The sequence below is a fragment of the Urtica dioica genome, chromosome 1, assembly GCF_054948205.1.
Source record: "Urtica dioica subsp. dioica isolate 48M chromosome 1, U.dioica_male_clone48M_v1_H2, whole genome shotgun sequence".
Classification (NCBI taxonomy): domain Eukaryota; kingdom Viridiplantae; phylum Streptophyta; class Magnoliopsida; order Rosales; family Urticaceae; genus Urtica; species Urtica dioica.
The window spans coordinates 59,276,210-59,294,310 of NC_142756.1; the positions used below are offsets into that span (position 1 = coordinate 59,276,210).

General features: G+C 40.4%; 1 protein-coding gene across 1 annotated transcript; it reads right to left on the reverse strand.

Annotated features, from left to right (window-relative positions):
• Positions 1 to 14,026: 14,026 nt before the first annotated feature.
• On the reverse strand, positions 14,027 to 18,030 carry LOC149408281 (protein trichome birefringence-like 19). The gene is made up of 2 exons (XM_089616583.1): positions 17,246 to 18,030; positions 14,027 to 15,054 (listed from the first exon to the last, which is right to left on the reverse strand). Exons 1-2 carry the CDS (start codon positions 17,762 to 17,764, stop codon positions 14,242 to 14,244), a joined length of 1,332 nt encoding a protein of 443 aa, XP_089472709.1. The 5' UTR covers positions 17,765 to 18,030; the 3' UTR covers positions 14,027 to 14,241.
• Positions 18,031 to 18,101: the final 71 nt, after the last annotated feature.

Sequence of the window (18,101 nt, forward strand, 5' to 3'; positions counted from 1 at the left end):
TCATCACTGAGAGTAACATTGTAGTTCTTATGCTATGATAATTAGGGCATTCAGCCTGAATATGCATAAACCCTTACACTCTCTATACTGAATACCACTGCCTTTGTTCTGTTTAACATATCCACGATCATCTCTTCCCTTTCTGAAATTGTTCCCATGTTTGTAACCCTGACGAGATTTGTCTCTGTTGAAAGTGAAATTCTGTTTAGCAGGGAAGACAAGATGTCGTACACAATGTTGAGTCAATGTGTCCGACAACTTGATTCAACACAAATAATGAATAGATAACAAAGAGTGCGTAAAAGTAAGAGACACACAAATTGGTTACCTTATTCGGTGCAACGTCATATACGTCTGGGGGCTCACAACCAGTGGAAAGGATTTCACAAGTACATGGACTCCCCCTGAATTTGAGACCCTTCTCAATTCCAGTCTTCAAGCACTTGCCTATGCTTGGTCGACTTGAATCTCAACGTACATGAAATCTTCAATCACGCAAACACAAAACCAAATCTAACAAACACTTAGTCTTCTGGAATAGTGTTTGAAGAATAACACTGCTCTTAACCAAAACAACTAGTTTCCCAGTCCGCCGATCGTGCACGTCTAGGAACCCTAATTCTTTTGTTAAAGCGTCAAGACTGCCAATGGGGGAAGCGCACAGATTTTATAGTAGGCATACATCTCTTGAAGTAAATCTAGGGTTTCCTTACCCATACACGCGAGAAGATCACCAAGGAAAGTCTTCTGCGGATCAATCTGGCAAAATATGAAACTCGTCAGAAAAAAAAGTCTGCGCACAAGGAGAAGGATGTCTCGAAAAAAGCTGAAGCATGAAGACCGACATCTTTCCTCAACAACTTGGAATAAAAAATAATGCCAAATTGAACGGATTAACAATCTCCCCCTTTGGCTATTTTTTAGGCAAGCACTTCTAGAGCAGTTCTCAGTCCGACAACGTCATGAGCAAAACATGCCAAAATTAATGACCACATGACTACCTCTCCCCCTGATTGCCTAAAAAACATACCAAAGGCAAGGATATACCAAGATAAAGGGAGGAACCAAAAAGTCTGAGCATAGAGATGAGAACTGAAGCAGCAGATAAACAACATACCACAATCCGAACATAGTCTGAACAAAAACAAACCAGAGTAGTAGTATAAGCTGAACACAAAAGCAGTCAGGGTGTTTCAGTCAGATCACACACAAAATATAAAACCACAATTCAAGAGATATGGACTATCATAAAAAAACAGATTATGGAGCAGCAGTCTTGGATGAGTCGTCATCACTTTCATCTTCAAGCTCGTCAGAGTCACTGCTGCCTGAAACTTCATTCTCTTCATCACCACATGTACCTTCAGCATCCTTGTCCTGACCATGCTCCGAGGTAGACGCTCCATCTTTTCCAAGAGAAGATGTCATCTCTTTCACAAGTCCCTCACAAATAGACTTGTTGCGAGAGGAGGTCTCTATGATTTCCTTGAGGGCATCAATCTCATCATAAAGTCCATTCAAGAGATTGCTTTGCACAGCTTCTGAGAGAGGACCTATCTTCAGTGTGTTGCCTGTGGCGAAAGATGTCATGATAGAATGCCTGGCGAGGTCACGGGCATGTTTCCCTTCGAAAAGCTTGTGGCTAAAGGAAAGGACGCTAGGCTTTTTCCTACAACGTTTATACTTCATAGAATATTATGGTTTTTCTTGAGCGAAATGCCATTGATGATAGAAGGAAATCCGATGGGAAGCTTTACAGCATAAGACTTGGCATGCTTTGCGAAGTGATCAAAAACAAATTTTCCAAAGTCAAAGGAGGAGCAAGTACCTATTTGGTAGATCAAACAGGCCAGCTCTGCCTTGATGCTAGAACCATGCGAGGAGGGAGCCCATTGAGCGATGCCAATGCGATAGAGTACAGAGTACTTTGCAGAGAGATCAGAAGACGACAATGTGCCCTTGGAAGGCCAGACTTTGGTCTCATCGCCAGTACTTTCCTTAGTAATGATGTCCAATAAGGGACCCGGTCAGCAATTATGATTTTTCCTCGACCAAGGAAGTCGTTAATAACATCAGGAGAAATTTCAAAACAATGACCTCAGATATACACTTTCCTGAATTCAGCGTCATCAGGAACATGAAAGGACGATGATATATTGAATATGAATTGCTTCACCAGAGTGGGGTAGTACACCCCTATGTCAGTGACCGTCTTGATCATTTCAGCATCATGCAGGAGTTCTATGATGACTCCAATCTTTAGAGCTTTGCTCGACAGCTCTTTCTCGGGAAAGATCACGCGGTGATACATAAACCGCCACTTAAGAACTCCATCTTCCTTGTGAAAAGAGACATTGTCTAGGGGAGCACCCGAGACATTCTTGGGGAGCTTCTGACCTCCCACAGACCTTCTGTTCTCAAGGGAGAGAGATAACGAAGGAACCTTTTCTTCAATGTCAGCAGAGTCGTTGACCACATCTTTCACAACTGGTTTCTTCATCAATTTCTTGTTGAGGCCAAAATTGGCCTTCTTCTTCTTCTTGGGCCTGACAGGTACATCCTTAGGCTTGTTGGCCTTTAAAATCTTCCTCTTCCTCTTGTTCTTTTCAGATAAAAGAGTAGCAATACACACATCATCATCCTGAGCAACTTTTTCTTTCAAGGAGGCAAGAACAGCCTCACAAGCAGCTTTCTTTTTCTCAACATCCCCCTCAGAGACAGGGGCAGAAGATGTTGGAACAACACTCTTGATATGTTCACCCAAGCCTAAAATTCCACCATTCACATCCACATGCGGGGGTTCATGATCAACAAGGAGTGATTCCAGATTCTCACTATCTTTTAGATTCTCCTCTACAAGATCAGGGCGTGTGAGGGGAACAAGGTTATCTTGAATCAAGACATGCGGGCTTTCGAGGGGAGAGAAATTTGCGAGATCTTCTTCAGCGACAGCAATAGGGTCATCAGCCCTTTCTTCTGAGGAATTGCTCGAGCTAACATCTCCAGTGATGTCGGCGATGGTGAGAGCAGATTTCTCGAGCATAGCTTTTCTGGCGGCGAAGAGGGAAAGGTTGCAAGAGGAACTGATGACTTAACACCTTCGGACTTACCATCAGCGTGATTACTAGATCGCATTCCTCGAACCCGGACACCATGCTTGTTGCTCTCCGGCACAGGCCCTTTCATCTTAACATCCTTCGTCTTTTCTTTCTTTGCAGAGACTATAATGCTAATTCCGCTCCTTGTTCCCACCATTGTGATGAAAATACCAAGATAATTACCACAAAAATAACTATCAAGAGAGGTGGTTACACAAATCAAAGAAATCGTGTGAGAGAAAGGCGAGAAAACAAGAAATCAGAGCTTCGGCGAATTTTGAAAAAGAAAAGTAACTTCCCAAACTTTCTTGAAAACAAACCGTCTCTTGCATGCTTTGGGAGCTGATGAAGAGCAGAACGACAACGTATTGCCAAGTAGGCCGTAGTACATTCCCAGCCCAAATGAGAACATAATGGCTTTATAGCCCTATAAACATGACGAATGAGCCAACCAGAGACATGGGCCCATGAAGGAGAACTTTTGTAGCAGAAAGAGACATGAATCAGAGGAAGAAGATTACCATAATGAGGATGAGACTCATGGGAAAAAAACAGGCAATAGTCTTGTAATTGCTATTGATCAATAACACACAAACCAAGAGAAGATCGGAGACTCTCAAAACGGTTTGCATCTAGCGCTTTGGTAAAGATGTCAGCGAGTTATCTTTCAGTGTGAATCTACTCGAGTTTAATCTTCTTATCCTCCACAAGATCACGAATAAAGTGGTGTCTGATTTCAATGTGCTTTATCTTGCTGTGTTGGACTAGATTTTTAGAAATATTGATGGCGTTGATGTTGTCGCAGAACAAAGTCATGACATCTTGTCCGATACCATATTCAGCAAGCATCTGTTTCATCCACAGCAACTGTGTACAACTACTTCAAGCTGCAATATATAAGGACTCAACAGTGGATATGGAAATGCAGTTCTGCTTCTTACTGAACTAGGAAATAAGATTGTTTCCAAGATAGAAACATCCACCAGATGTGCTTCTTCTATCATCAGCGCTTCCTGCCTAATCTGCATCAAAGTATCTCACAAGGGTAGAAGAAGTGTCAAAGGTATATAAAAGCCAAAAATCAACAGTTTCTGAAATGTACCTCACAATGCGCTTAGCTTGAGAAAGATGGCTAACTTTGGGATTGGCTTGATATCGAGGAAAAACCCCCCCAACAGAGTAAGCAATGTCAGAGCGACTGGCAGTGATGTATAGAAGACTTCCAATAATACTTGTACAGACTTTGATCAATAGATTCACCAAGATCATCCTTTGTAAGTTTCACGTAAATGGCAGCATGAGTTCGTTTGTGAGACGATTTTTCCAGACCAAACTTCTTCACAGTGTTCTTAGCATACTTACTTTGAGAGATAAATATACCACCATCCATCTGTCTAATCTGAAAACCCAAAAAGAAATTGAGCTCTCCAACCATGCTCATTTCGAACTCAGATTGTATTTGTCGCACAAAAAGGTCCATCATCTTGTCCGACATTCCGCCAAAGACAATGTCATCAACATAGATTTGTGCAATCATGAGATTTCTTTCATCTTTCTTTATGAAAAGGGTTTTAACTACTCCACCACGGATGTATCCATTTTGCACAAAAAAAACTGAGTTAGTCTTTTGTACCTGGCGCGAGGTGCCTGCTTTAGCCCATAGAGAACCTTTCGAAGCTTGTACACATGTTGAGGGGAGCTAGGATCAACAAACCCCTTAGGTTGTGCAACATACACTTCCTCATTCAGGTACCCATTTAGGAAGACACTTTTGACATCCATCTGGAAGAGTTTGAAGTGAAGATGACAAGAAATACCAAGCAGTAATCTGATGGCTTTGAGGCGAGCAACATGAGCAAACGTTTCATCAAAATCCACACTTTCCACCTGAGTAACACAAGCCTAGCCTTGTTCCGAGTTATATTACCAGCTCATCAGATTTATTCTTAAATATCTACTTAGTTCCAATGACATTTACAGTTTCTGGTTTAGGTACTAACTCCCAAACCTCATTTCTTTCAAATTGCACAAGTTCCTTTTGCATAGCAGTAATCCAGTATTCATCATCAATTGCTTCAATGACATTCTTAGGTTCAATTTTGGAGACAAAACAGAGATTACGAATCATTTCTCTGTAGTGGACTGGATTTTTTGTGCGAGTGCGTATCCCATCTTCAACCTCATCAATAACCTCCTTGATAAGATGATTTTTCTGAACTCTCCTGGATGGAACTCGTCTTTCAGGTACAGATTCTGTGTCTTTGTCATGAGTTCGCTCCTCAGGGGAAGCCTAATCTTCAGACACAATGTCGTTGGACTTGTCATCAATATCTGTCATGACTTTTGTGCTACTAGGCAAAACTTCATTTGTCCTGACATCTGTGCTACTAGGCAAGACTTCATCCTCATCATCAATGCTTTTAGAAACATCAGATAAGTCATTAACAACCACATTTATAGATCCCATCATGGATTCTGTGCGTTTATTAAAGACACAATAAGCCCGACTATTTCTAGAATAACCGAGAAATATACCTTCATCACTCTTAGGATCAAACTTCCGACGAGGATCTCGATCAGCCAGAATATAGAACACCGAGCCAAAGACATGGAAATACTTAACATTTGGCTTTCTCCTCCTCGATATCTCATAATGAGTGACAATAGTGCCAGGATGAATGGTAACTCGGTTGTGAATATGGAAGGCACTGTTAAGAGCTTCAGCCCAGAAATGTAGAGGAATGTCTTTGGCAAACATCATAACTCTAGCCATTTTTTGAAGAGTACGATTTTTCGTTTCAACAATCCCATTTTGCTGTGGGGTAATGAGGGCAGAAAATTCATGGGAAATTCCCTCTACAGTACAAAAGTTAGCAGAACTCATGTTTTCAAATTCTCTCCCATGATCACTTCGGATTCTAATCACTTTGTCAATGCTTTCTCCCTTTTCCCTTTGCACTTGCTTGCATAAAGCTTCAAAAACAGCAAAAGTGTCAGATCCATGTGAAGAAGTTCAAGAACACGAGAGGTAGTAAGAAGTTCAAATTCTCTCCTATGATCACTTCGGATTCTAATCACTTTGTCAATGATTTCTCCCTTTTCCCTTTGCACTTGCTTGCATAGAGCTTCAAAAACAGCAAAAGTGTCAGATCCACGTGAAGAAGTTCAAGAACACGAGAGGTAGTAAGATGTTGCACCATCTTGTGAGAGTTCTTGACCTGCTTTCCTACTTGACAATCACCACATATTTTTCCTTCAACAATCTTAAGATCAGGGAGCCCGACAATAGCCTTTTTAGATACAATCTTGTGCATGCTTCTGAGGTTTAGATGTCCGAGTTTTTGGTGCCATAGCATTGCTTCATCAGCTTTAGAGAGGAGACATTTGGTGGCCTGTGAATCTTCGACAGGAGATCACATGTAGCAGTTGTCCTGGGATCTGGTTCCTTTCATAAGCTCATCATGTTCCTTGTTTATCACAACACACTCATCACGAGTAAAGTTAACACATAAGTTGAAATCACAGAGTCGGCTAATACTAATGAGATTAGCAGTGAGACCTTTAACCAACAACACCTCTGTTAAACAAGATAATCCAGGATAGTTAAGCTGACCTTTACCAAATAATCTTGGCCTTGACTCCATCACCTAAAGTGACATGACAATTGGAGTAAGGTTTTATGTTGAATAAGAAAGCCTTGGCACCTGTCATGTGACGAGAACAACCACTGTCAAAATACCAGTCATTACCAGTGGAGGCACGAAGGGAGGTATACGCATTGTTGGCACGATTGGGTGTATTTTTTTCACTCTCTACTCCATTTGAGGCGGGGCTGTGCCGTGTTCGAGGTTACCTGTGAGAGGATTGATGCCGATGAAGATTCCTCCCATACATACGATAACAGAATGGGCGAATGTGACCCATACGCCCACAGTGATGGCAGACCCAATGAGGTCTATTGACATGACACATGGTTGGTCTATTGAATTGCCGCTGAAGCTGATTCTGGAACTTGTCATGGATAGATTTTTGAGACATATTGCGAGGCATCTGGTAACCAAAAGTCTGAGGAACGAAAGTGGTCTGAGAAGTGGATGCACCATGAGTATACCCAAGCCCTTTCATATTCTTTGCAGGCTTTCTAGCAGTAAGAATTTTTTCAAGCCTGTCGGTGCTGGAGTTCAGCATTCTAACCGATTTAGTCATCTGGTCAAGTTTGCCATTCAGACGGCTTACTTCGCGCTTTAGTTCAACGATGGTTTGCAGGAGCCTCGCCTTACCTTCAGTGAGAGCCAGAATAAGATCATTTTGCTTGTCCATAACCTGAGACTCTTCAACCCATTTAGTAAACAAGACACTATAAGCATCATTAAGAGCATCATCATACATTTAATCCTCATCAATAGAAATATCATTAATCTTTGAGAAACTAGCAGCATTAGTATGAGTTTCAGTAATTTGACTAGTAATAGTAGCAGTGAAGGCAACAAAATTGCTTATCTAGTCAGAGTCACTCTCTTCTTCTTCTTCTTCTTCATCATCAGAAAGAGTGACATTGTAACCCCTCTTTTGTTTTTTTAGGAAATTTGGGCATTCTTTATGGATGTGTCCATACCCTTCACATTCATGACATTGAATATCTTTCCGTTTTCCAACAATGTTGTGAGAGCGATCTCCACCTTTGCCATTTCTGTAAAAGTTCCCACTCTTCTGGAATTTTTGCTGAGAGTTGTCTTTGACATCTTGAGGAGCATTCTTCCCGGTCATCAAGTTGAACATCTTCATTACCCTGCTATAATTCTTGGCAAGCATGGTAATGGTGTCATCAATTTCATTATCCGAGTCAGAGTATACCTGCTCTTTCTGATCAGGGATAGAGCTTTTAAGAGCAATTCCTTTATGCTTCTTCTCGATCTTGGGAAGAGATCACTCGAATGTCATGAGGGATCCCATGAGTTCATCAAACTTCAATGTCTTAAGGTCATGGACCTCCTCAATGGCGGTGATCTTCATCTTGAATCTTGGACTTAGAGCCCTAAGCGTTTTCCTGACCAAATCTTCATCCGTCATAGGTTTCCAAAGAGATTAGGACTCATTAGTAAGATCCCGAATATGCACGTTGAAGTCGGCAACAGATTCATCTACAAACATGGTGAGAGCTTCAAAGTTTGTGGTAATATATTGAAGCTTTTGCTCACGCAGTTTGGTGGTCCCTCCATAGGCCACAACAAGGATCTCCCATGCTTTTTTAGCGCTCGTGCATGTATTTATACGCCTGAAAACATTTTTGTCAACCCCATTAAAGATAGCATTGAGAGCACGAGAATTACCCAATGCTGCTTCATCTTATGTAGGACTCCAGTCTTTATCAGGTTTGAGGCCAGTTTCTGCGCCTTTATCATCAACAGTGGCAGGGGCTTCCCAGCCGTTAATCACAACTTTCCAAGTCTTGCTATCGAGGGACTTTATAAAGGCTCCCATACGAGCTTTCCAGTAACCTTAGTTGGTCCCATCAAGTACTGGATGACGATTTACAGATCCTCCTTCTCTGGAATTATCCATCATAGACAAACAGAATAAAATAACCAGGAAACCACCCTCAGATCTGGGTGCCTGTTTTGATACCACTTGAAATTCTATTTAACAGGGAAGACAAGATGTCGTACACAATGTTGAGTCAATGTGTCTTGTGTCCGACAACTTGCTTCAATACAAATAATGAATAGATAACAAAGAGTGCATTAAAGTAAGAGACACACAAATTGGTTACCCAGTTCGGTGCAACGTCACCAATGTCTGGGGGTTCACAGCCAGTGGAAAGGATTCACAAGAACATGGACTCCCCCTGAATTTGAGACCTCTCTCAATTCCACTCTTCAAACACTCGCCTATGCTTGGTTGACTTCAATCTCAACTTACGTGAAAACTTCAATCACACAAACACAAAACCCAAATCTAACAAACATTAAATCTTCTGGAATAGTGTTTAAAGAATAACACCGCTCTTAACCAAAACAACTAGTTTCCCAGTCCGCCGATCGTGCACGTCTAGGAACCCTAATTCTTTTGTTAAAGCGTCAAGACTGTTAGGGGGGGGGGGGGGGGGGGGGGGGGGGAGCGCATGGCTTTTATAGCAGTCATACATCTCTGGAAGTAAATCTAGGGTTTCTTTACCCATACACGCGAGAAGATCACTAAGGAAAGTCTTCTACGAAGCAATCAGGCAAAACATGAAACTTGCAAGAAAAACAGTCTGCGTACAAGGAGAAGGATGTCTAAAAAAAAAACTGAAGCATGAAGACCGACATCTTTCCTCAACAACTTGCACTAAAAAATAATGCCAACTTGAACGTACCAACATAAAGGAGCACCGGGTTGAGCATTAGTGTTGCTTTGTCTCTTATCAAGCCTTCTCATTATCCTACCACTTTATTTTCTAGCATGGCCAAGGTGTCATGATAAGCATCATTAGTAACATCAAAATTTTGAGATTTAGAGTCAGAATTTGAGGTTTTAAATGAAACTCCCATTTGTTTTTTCTCAGTAGGATTCTCGTCAAGAGATAGCTCATATGTGAGAAAGGACCCTATAAGCTCATCCACTTTGATCTTCGAGATATCTTGCAATTCATCAATAGTCGTGACTTTGATCTTGAACCGTTGAAGCAGTGAACGAAGCATCTTTTTCACCATCTTTTCATCAGACATGGATTCACCAAGAGAATGTGATTCATTGGAGAGAGCAATCGAACATAGTACTTGTTGATAGTCTCATCCTCCAACATCTTGAGGTTCTCAAACTTGGTGGTGACTAGTTGAAGACGAGAATTCTTCACTCTGGAGGTTCTTTCATAGGATGTTTTCATAATCTACCATACTTCTTTAGTACTCACACATGTGTTTATTAGGATGAACACATTCTTGTTAATTCCATTGTAAGTAGCATTAAGTGCTTTGGAGTTTGCGACAACAATTTCTTCTTTAGGAGGATCCCAATCTTTCTCAACATTAGGAACATAGGTGACTTTATCCTCGAGAACCTTAATGAGAGGGAGGACTCCAACCATTTATGACTACTTTCCAATTCTTTTGGTCAATTGACTTGATGAAAGCTTTACAGTAGGCATAGTTTGAGCCATCGAGCAAAGGAACACGACTCACAAACCCGCCTTCCCTGAAATGTCAATCTAAAAAAAACATTCAAATACTAAGGATCACACCCAAGATATGTAGAGTCCCACTTTGATACCAATTGAAAAAGCATATTTACAATATAGTGATGTCTCTTAATGATGTTCTTATCAAGTTATGTAACACCATTAATTTACCAGTTTAATAGAACATTTAAAGTTATAAATCAAGAACCAATGAATTGGTAACCAAGTTCGAAAAATCATGGCTATGTCTGAAGGGATGCAGTCGGAAAAGACATGCCGTTCGAAGGGCCAATGGTCAGGCCGGAGGTTCTGAAGAGCGGCAAGCCTCCCACCACGAGTTGAGTGACAAGTCATCCCATCAAACTTTCAGCTCCTCGAGTCAAGTCGTACTCCTCGAGTCGAGCCTTGCTCCTCGAGACGAATCGTCCTCCTCGAGTCAAGATATCTCCTCGAGTAGAATCACGTGTCCACGAGTCGATTGACGAGTCCTTGTGTCGACCTTAATTCCTTGAGTGGAGACTTTCACGCTTCACGCAACTTGCATGAAATCTCAAGTCCCGAAGGCTCGACGGGCCGGGTCATCAAAGATCTCTAAGGCCCACAAACGGTCGACGAGATGGATTGCACACCCCTCAGGAAAGGCGCGCGTGCGCTCCTTAAAAAGAAAAGAGACGCGCGCGAGCAAACCACGCGCCACGCTAGGAAGGTCCGCGCCGCGCCAGGGGGCTGCGCGTCGCAAAAGGGGGTTGCGCGCTGCGCTAGTGGGCTGCGTACCGCGTACCCTTTGGGGTAAGCACGTACGCGCACACCATCCGGAGAGAGCGCTTTGCACGCGCAGCACGAGGTGCGCCGCACAAAGCATCCTGCACGCAGCGCAGGGGCATCTGCGCGCCGCGCACCTGCGCTGCTCCTCCTTTTGAGGAGAGCGAGCTCTCCAATCCCACATGGATGATCTAAGGGCCTCTTAGGGCCCTCCAACTACTATAAATACCCACCAGTTAGGGGTAATCTATCCCTTTCATTCTTTTAAAAACTCATTCTCCTCTCTGCTTCTCTGGATGCCATCTTTGGCCTGAAGCACCCTCTCCAAGATTCCTCGCTCTCGGATATTCTGAAACGTTCCCGGGGACTCTCGAGCGTCACTTCTTCCGATCGAACGCTTAGTCTAGAGCCCGAGCGCGCTCCCAGGATTTTCCACTGAAAATCCCCTGCGCGTCGAGCACACTGGACGCGTCCACCATTTTTGACAGAAAATCGCCTACGCATCCTGCACGCCCGCCGCGACAAGGAACTCTTGACTTAGAGTCTCCCACGACTCCAAAGGAGAGAAAACACATATTTTCTCTCGGGTCTCTCGATCCCAGAGTTCTGAGACGTGGCCGAGGACTCCTCTGCGCTTCGCCTCCTCTGTCGAGTACACCCTCTAGACTTCGTGTCTCATACAACGTTACATACACCTTGAATTACGTTCTCACCTGATCCCTATTCATACGGGTACGTAGGCAACTTACACAAAAAGCACGGTCACTCCCCCTATTCACCCGTTCTCCCTTTTGAGAAACCCTCCGACTTGAGGAAACCCAACACGAGACTTCCGAGTTCACACCTTTGGCTCGGGTGCGGTCACTTGGTCCGGCCTTGGGTCAAACCGCCCGAAGTTTTAAATCGTTGTTCATTTTCTTGCGACAACACAAGTAACAACATTTTGAAATGGACACATAACTTTTCTAAATGCCTAACGTTTGAAATCAGTTATAGAATACCTCACGAACTAAATAAACATATAAAACGCTCTTTATATGAAACTTAATATCTATTTCTACTTTATTTTTGCGAATATTATATTTTCATGAAAAAAAATAATTTTCAGTCGTAGATGAAGGCTTGAAGTAAGGACATAATGCACACATGAAATGCAATATTCTCAAAATTAAAATGAAAAGAGGTATTGTAATTAAGACGAAATTTTAAAAACGAAGTATCTCTGATAAGTATAACTTCTTATGTTTTAAATTAATTGCTTGTGCATGTAATTATCAAATTAGTTATAAGATTTATTAATTTTTTTTAGTTTTGAGAATTTCACCTTATGTTTTCTCCATATCTTTTAATTTTATTAATTAGTTAAAAAAACGACAATTTAACTATATACTACATGTTGAGATTTCACAAAAGATGGTGCACCGTGCATCAATTATGATTTTTAGTATTAAACATTTGAAAATTATAATATATCATATATACTTGTATCAATTTTAAGCTAATGATTATATGTATATTAATTTTTCCCGTAAACATGTCTGAACTTTTGATGACTTATACCGCCTGGTCCCTTACTGAAAAATATGTGACTTTTTTTTTTGTTTTTGTTTTTTTTTTTTTTTTTTTTTTTTGTGTTTTAGACTTTTAGCATTGGGAAAATATCAATAGTATCCCTTGTGTTTAATCGAAATGCGAGATTTATCCCTTCCATTTTTAGAAATATCAGACATATCCCTCCAGTTTAATATAAATGACATATACATCCCCTACAAAAATGTTATATTACAAATATCACTATTTTTCGTTTATTTTTTACAAAAAAATAATTTGAAATCCCATAAATACCCTTAACGAAATAATTTTTAATCTTCTATTCTATATACAAAAAAATTAAATTGAAAAATTTCTTTATAAAAAGTAAAGATTTTTTTTTATAAAGAGAGATTTTGATTTTTTTAAATAAAATAGTAAATAAATATTTATTCTATTAAGGGTATTTTGAGGAGTTGAAATTATTTTTTTGTAAAAAAATAAACGAAAAGGGTGATATTTGTAATATAACATTTTTTTAGGGGAGGTATATGTCATTTATATTAAACTGAATGGATATATCTGATATTTCTAGAAATAGAGGGGATAAATCTCGCATTTCGATTAAACACGAGGGATACTCTAGATATTTTCCCTTTAGCATTTTATAAAAAGTAGAAAACGCACTTATACAAAATGACATTTTAATTTACGTTGATTTGACACACCAACAACAGTCAAAACTTTAGACAACGTTTTTAACTTTCCGTTTTAATTATTGGCGCCACGTACATTTTAAGGCTTGTTTTATTTGCTGCCTGATGAATGAATTAAAAAATCTGGAAAAAAAAAAAAACCTCAAGAGGTGAGCGAACAGACTGTATAGATAACATGAAAAAGGCGATTAATAGGAATTGATAAAGAGAGAGAGAGAGAGAGAGAGAGAGAGAGAGAGAGAGAGAGAGAGAGAGAGAGAGACCATTGTGAGTTGGACATGTGAAGGTGATTAATTTAAAGGTAATAGAGACTCTCATAGAGTCATAGTGGCCAAATTAATTATTTGGTCATGTATTCTCTATGTAATAGAACGCGATTTATTCATTTAGAGAGGAAAGGAAGAAAAAAAAACTTCACTAATACAGAACTCTGAAAACTACTTCACTCAAGTTGTATGTACCAAATTATGACATGTTGTCTTCGTTGTTATTATTATTATTAATTATTAAACATATAGATCAATGTAAAACAACGACGAGTTATGTGGGCCATAAATGTACACGTAACTAGCATGGGCTTGAACGTGGCCTTATTGTCTAGATACCTTTACCACCTCACACTTGTTCTATTGAAGACAAAAACAATTTGTTTCCGTGCCTTAATTAAAACAGAAAGAAATTATAACTAATTTCATGACTAAAGGATCATATTATAACGAATAAAAAAAACTATAAATTTTCAATGTGTCTCCAAGATAATGAAATAGATAAAGAAAGCGCTGACCAAACTTTGCATTCCGGCGTTCCTCTCGTCCGTAAAATACCAATCAAATGACAAACAAGAGAGAAAAAAAAATAATAATACATGATTTACAGCACTTCAGAGATAGTTACTCATGATCAATAATTAAAAACAAAAAAACACATGACTGCATATACATATATAGAATGATAAAAAAAATATATATATATATTATTTCTATAATGTAGTGCCGGAGCGGAGTCGGCGGTCATCGGCGGCGCGTAAGGGCTCGGTCTTGATCATCTCAAGGAGAAAATCATTCCACGTGTCAATGGGTCCGGGTAGGCACCAATGCACACAGTCGTTGTAGAGCGTGACGTTCTCGTGGGGCCAGTGGCCGTAGCGGCTGGGATGGCCGTCCGGGCGGAGCAGACTGAGCTGAGTGGTGTCGAGGAGGCGGAAGCTGCGTCCCCTGCGGCGGGCGGCCCTCTCGGCCTTCCTGAACTCTTCGAGCTGAGTCATGTACATCTCCAAGTTGGGGCCGTCGAGGGCGGTCTCGTTGCTGCGGTAGGGCCTCTTGCGCAGGCAGTTGCCGCCTTCGTTCCAGAGCCCGTTCTCGAAGTGGGACGGGGCGAAGGTGCGGAGGTAGGTGACGCCCCGGTAGCCGCGCGCCTCGTTGATGGCCTTCAAGGCGGTGCGTAGGGCCCGCCGGTAGCCGAAGAACATGCCGAGGTCGGTGACGTTGGGGAGGAGGCAGTAGTGGCAGCCCACGACTTGGCCGCGCTCGTGGAACACCATTGGGCGGTAGAACCAGTGCCCCGCCGAGAGGACTATGTAGTCGAACTCGGCGATGTTGGCCGTCCACGCCTCGTCCGGCTCGTCCACGTACAGGCTGAACAGCCCCGTGTGCGTCGGCCCGTTCGGGTCCGACTCCCGCCCCTTCACCAGGTGCGGCGTCCAGAAGCTCGCCAGCGTGAAGTTGTAGCTTCTGTACTTCCATCGCTTGAAGTGCTCGTCTGTCGACACCGACTCGTCGATCGGGTACTCTATCTGAAACGTCACAACCCAATTGATTTTCAGATCATCAATCCTTTGTAATTCTTAACATTCTTCTTTCTTTCTGATATATTATAGAAGAATTTGTTGAAAGTAGCCATCCTTAAATTTTAGCAAAAATTTCATTTTATTAAGAAAATAATATCACCAGACCCCGCAGTAAATTAATTAACTTAAAAAATCATTAATTTAATTTATTATTTACATAAATAATTTATTGCGAGTCTGATGAATTATTATTTTTTAATAAAATAAAATTTTGATTTTTTTTTAAATAAAAGTATTATATAATATTTTAGTATATCATGATTCGTAAATCATTAACGGCAATTTCCAAACAGTAAAACAGAGAGAGGGCATAATATTCAATTGTTAATTGCATTGTAACGTCTGATTTGATTTGATAATTCAAATTTCCGCTGTACACTGTATGACTAAATTATATTTGGGTAGAACTTACCATCAGTTGTTATCATCAAGATATATATTGGAATCTTCCCAAGTGATTTGAATTTGTTTTTAAATGTTAATTGATTTGTGAGATGCTCAATCCAACGATTAGAAATATGCATTATTTGGGCTGCTTGTTCAAATATATTAATTAAGATGGCGGTGGTTGCAACGTTTAATTTAATAATGATTATTAAGTACATATCTAATTAATATATTAGTTTAGCAAATATTGGCTGGCTAGGACGGTACATTATATACATGTAATACAATTTATTAATGAATAAACTAAGCTTGTGACAATTCATGAAGGTTGTTATTGTGAATAAAAATACACTATATTTAATCGAAAATCAACATGTAGGAAATGAAAAATAAAACAAAACAATAAACCAAAGCAACATGTTCTGCAAATTGGTTGGAATGTCAAATGACACCGTGGGACAATTAATTGTTTTTAGATAGCTCATACAATTAACTTAATTAAGCTATCATGGACATACGTGGTTTGTAATTTTCATCACGACTCCAAGAGCATAACAGCTGTAGTATGATTGTGATATAAAAATATAATCTAACATTTTAAATAGAGAAAATATGAAGAAATTATGTGACAATAATTCATATACTAAACACATAATAATGTAGTCTAAAAATTGTCAAATTACTCCAATATATCAGTTATGTCAAATTTTCTAGCTAACTCATATATATTGCTTTTATATATATTCATTATATATCAAGAATTAAAAAAAAAATACTGCATATATAAAGCTATGTATATGTCGACTGGTCTTATCAGAGATTAAAGGTACACATATGGAATAAAGATGGTATAAATGGGCCAAAGAAGAAAAAGAGTAGAGATTCTCTTACAAAATAATAGCACCGGATATGTTTTACTTTAAAAAAAAAAAAATATATATAGTAAACAGCATTGGATGGGTTAAGCAACGAAAATAAGATAATAATAGCATCAGATGTGGATTGATATGTTTTTATTTTTATTTTCAGTACATAGCTAAAAATAACAAATTCGAATTTCCACACTTTGTCTCTTTAGTCTCTCAATATGCTTCTTTGCCTATAAACTCGTATTCCAAACTTGAATTATAAGAAAGGCGATGAAGGGTACAACAAAATTTAGGATTGTTTTGCCACGTGGAAGGGATTGATACGTTGGTCACTTCATTATGATAATAAATATATGATACATATATAAAAGCCATTTCAAGCAATAAAATTTCTTTCACATCACATGAGTCTATGTCCTAATCATGTGCAATACAAGACACTCATTGCAAGAGATTCCCAATTCAGGTTGTACCAACGGATTAAAAATAAGGAGTGGATAGACATTAAAATAAGGCTCTCATCTCATCTCATCTCATTTCGACCGTTGTCCTTTTTTTTTTTTTTTAGTTTTACCTAATCCTCGAAATAACTCCTAGGCGTAGTTCAACTAATAAATTAAAAATAGAAGAAGAAACTAATAAGCTGCGTAAATAGTCAATCAGCACAAAAAGTCACAAACTCATTGATGCCACGGACCGAGACAGACACCTTAACCAACGTAGAATAACGAGCCATTTAGTCTATTTTAATTCGTTTATATTTTCCTAAACCCATAGAATAATAACGTGTCAGAGCGAGGGGTGGTGAAAGAAACAGAAAACGATACGTTAAAAAAGGGAGGCGATTAAATGCGATTAATATTGAATAATAAAGTAGTTACCCGAGAGAGGAGGCAAATGAGGGACTGCATTTGGTTCCGGGAGACGGAGTCTCCGACGAAGGCGAGGGACTTGTCTCTGACCATCTCGAGGAACTGGGCCGGGTTGAGCACCGGGAGGTCGCACCCGTCGGGCTGCCATCGCCACTTCATGAAGTCGGTGTCGGGTCGGCCGTACTTGATGCAGTTCTGGTGCTCGTGGATGGCCCAGCACGTGGTGTTCCTGTAGTACGGCGCCTCCGGGTTCCGCACCCACTCCCCCGTGAATATGTCGCACTTGTGCGTGCTCGACGACCTCACCGGCGGGCTCTCCTCCTCCTCCCTCTCGCTCTCCCTCTCCCTCTCCTCCGCCGACGAGTTCGCCGCCGGGTAATACAGCGGCACCGTCGTGAGGAGCACCAGGGACATCACCGCGATGAGGACCAGCTTTGTGGATTTCGATTGGAGTGACGATGCTTTGCTGCTCATTTGTTGCTTATTTGTGGGCGGCGAGCCGGGTTGGTGGTGATGATGCTTCATCATTACCTACGGCTGGTAAGGGAGAACGGGAAAGATGTATTGTGTATGTGTATTCAAGAATGTCAGTGACTAATTCATGACGGTGTGGAAAGGTTTATAAATGAATGAGAGAGAGAGAGAGAGAGTTTAATTATGGAGAGCTCTAATTATTCATTAGAGAGAGTGTGTGTTTGTATATATTGAATGGGTGTGGAATATTTCAAAGAGGGCGTGTGTGAGTTACGCCATTGGTTGGCTTTTTATACACGAACATTGATATTCATATGCTTTATATGGCTGAGCATGAGTTTAGTTGGAATTTTGAGATTTATTTCAGAAATCGTTTTTATTATTTATTTCT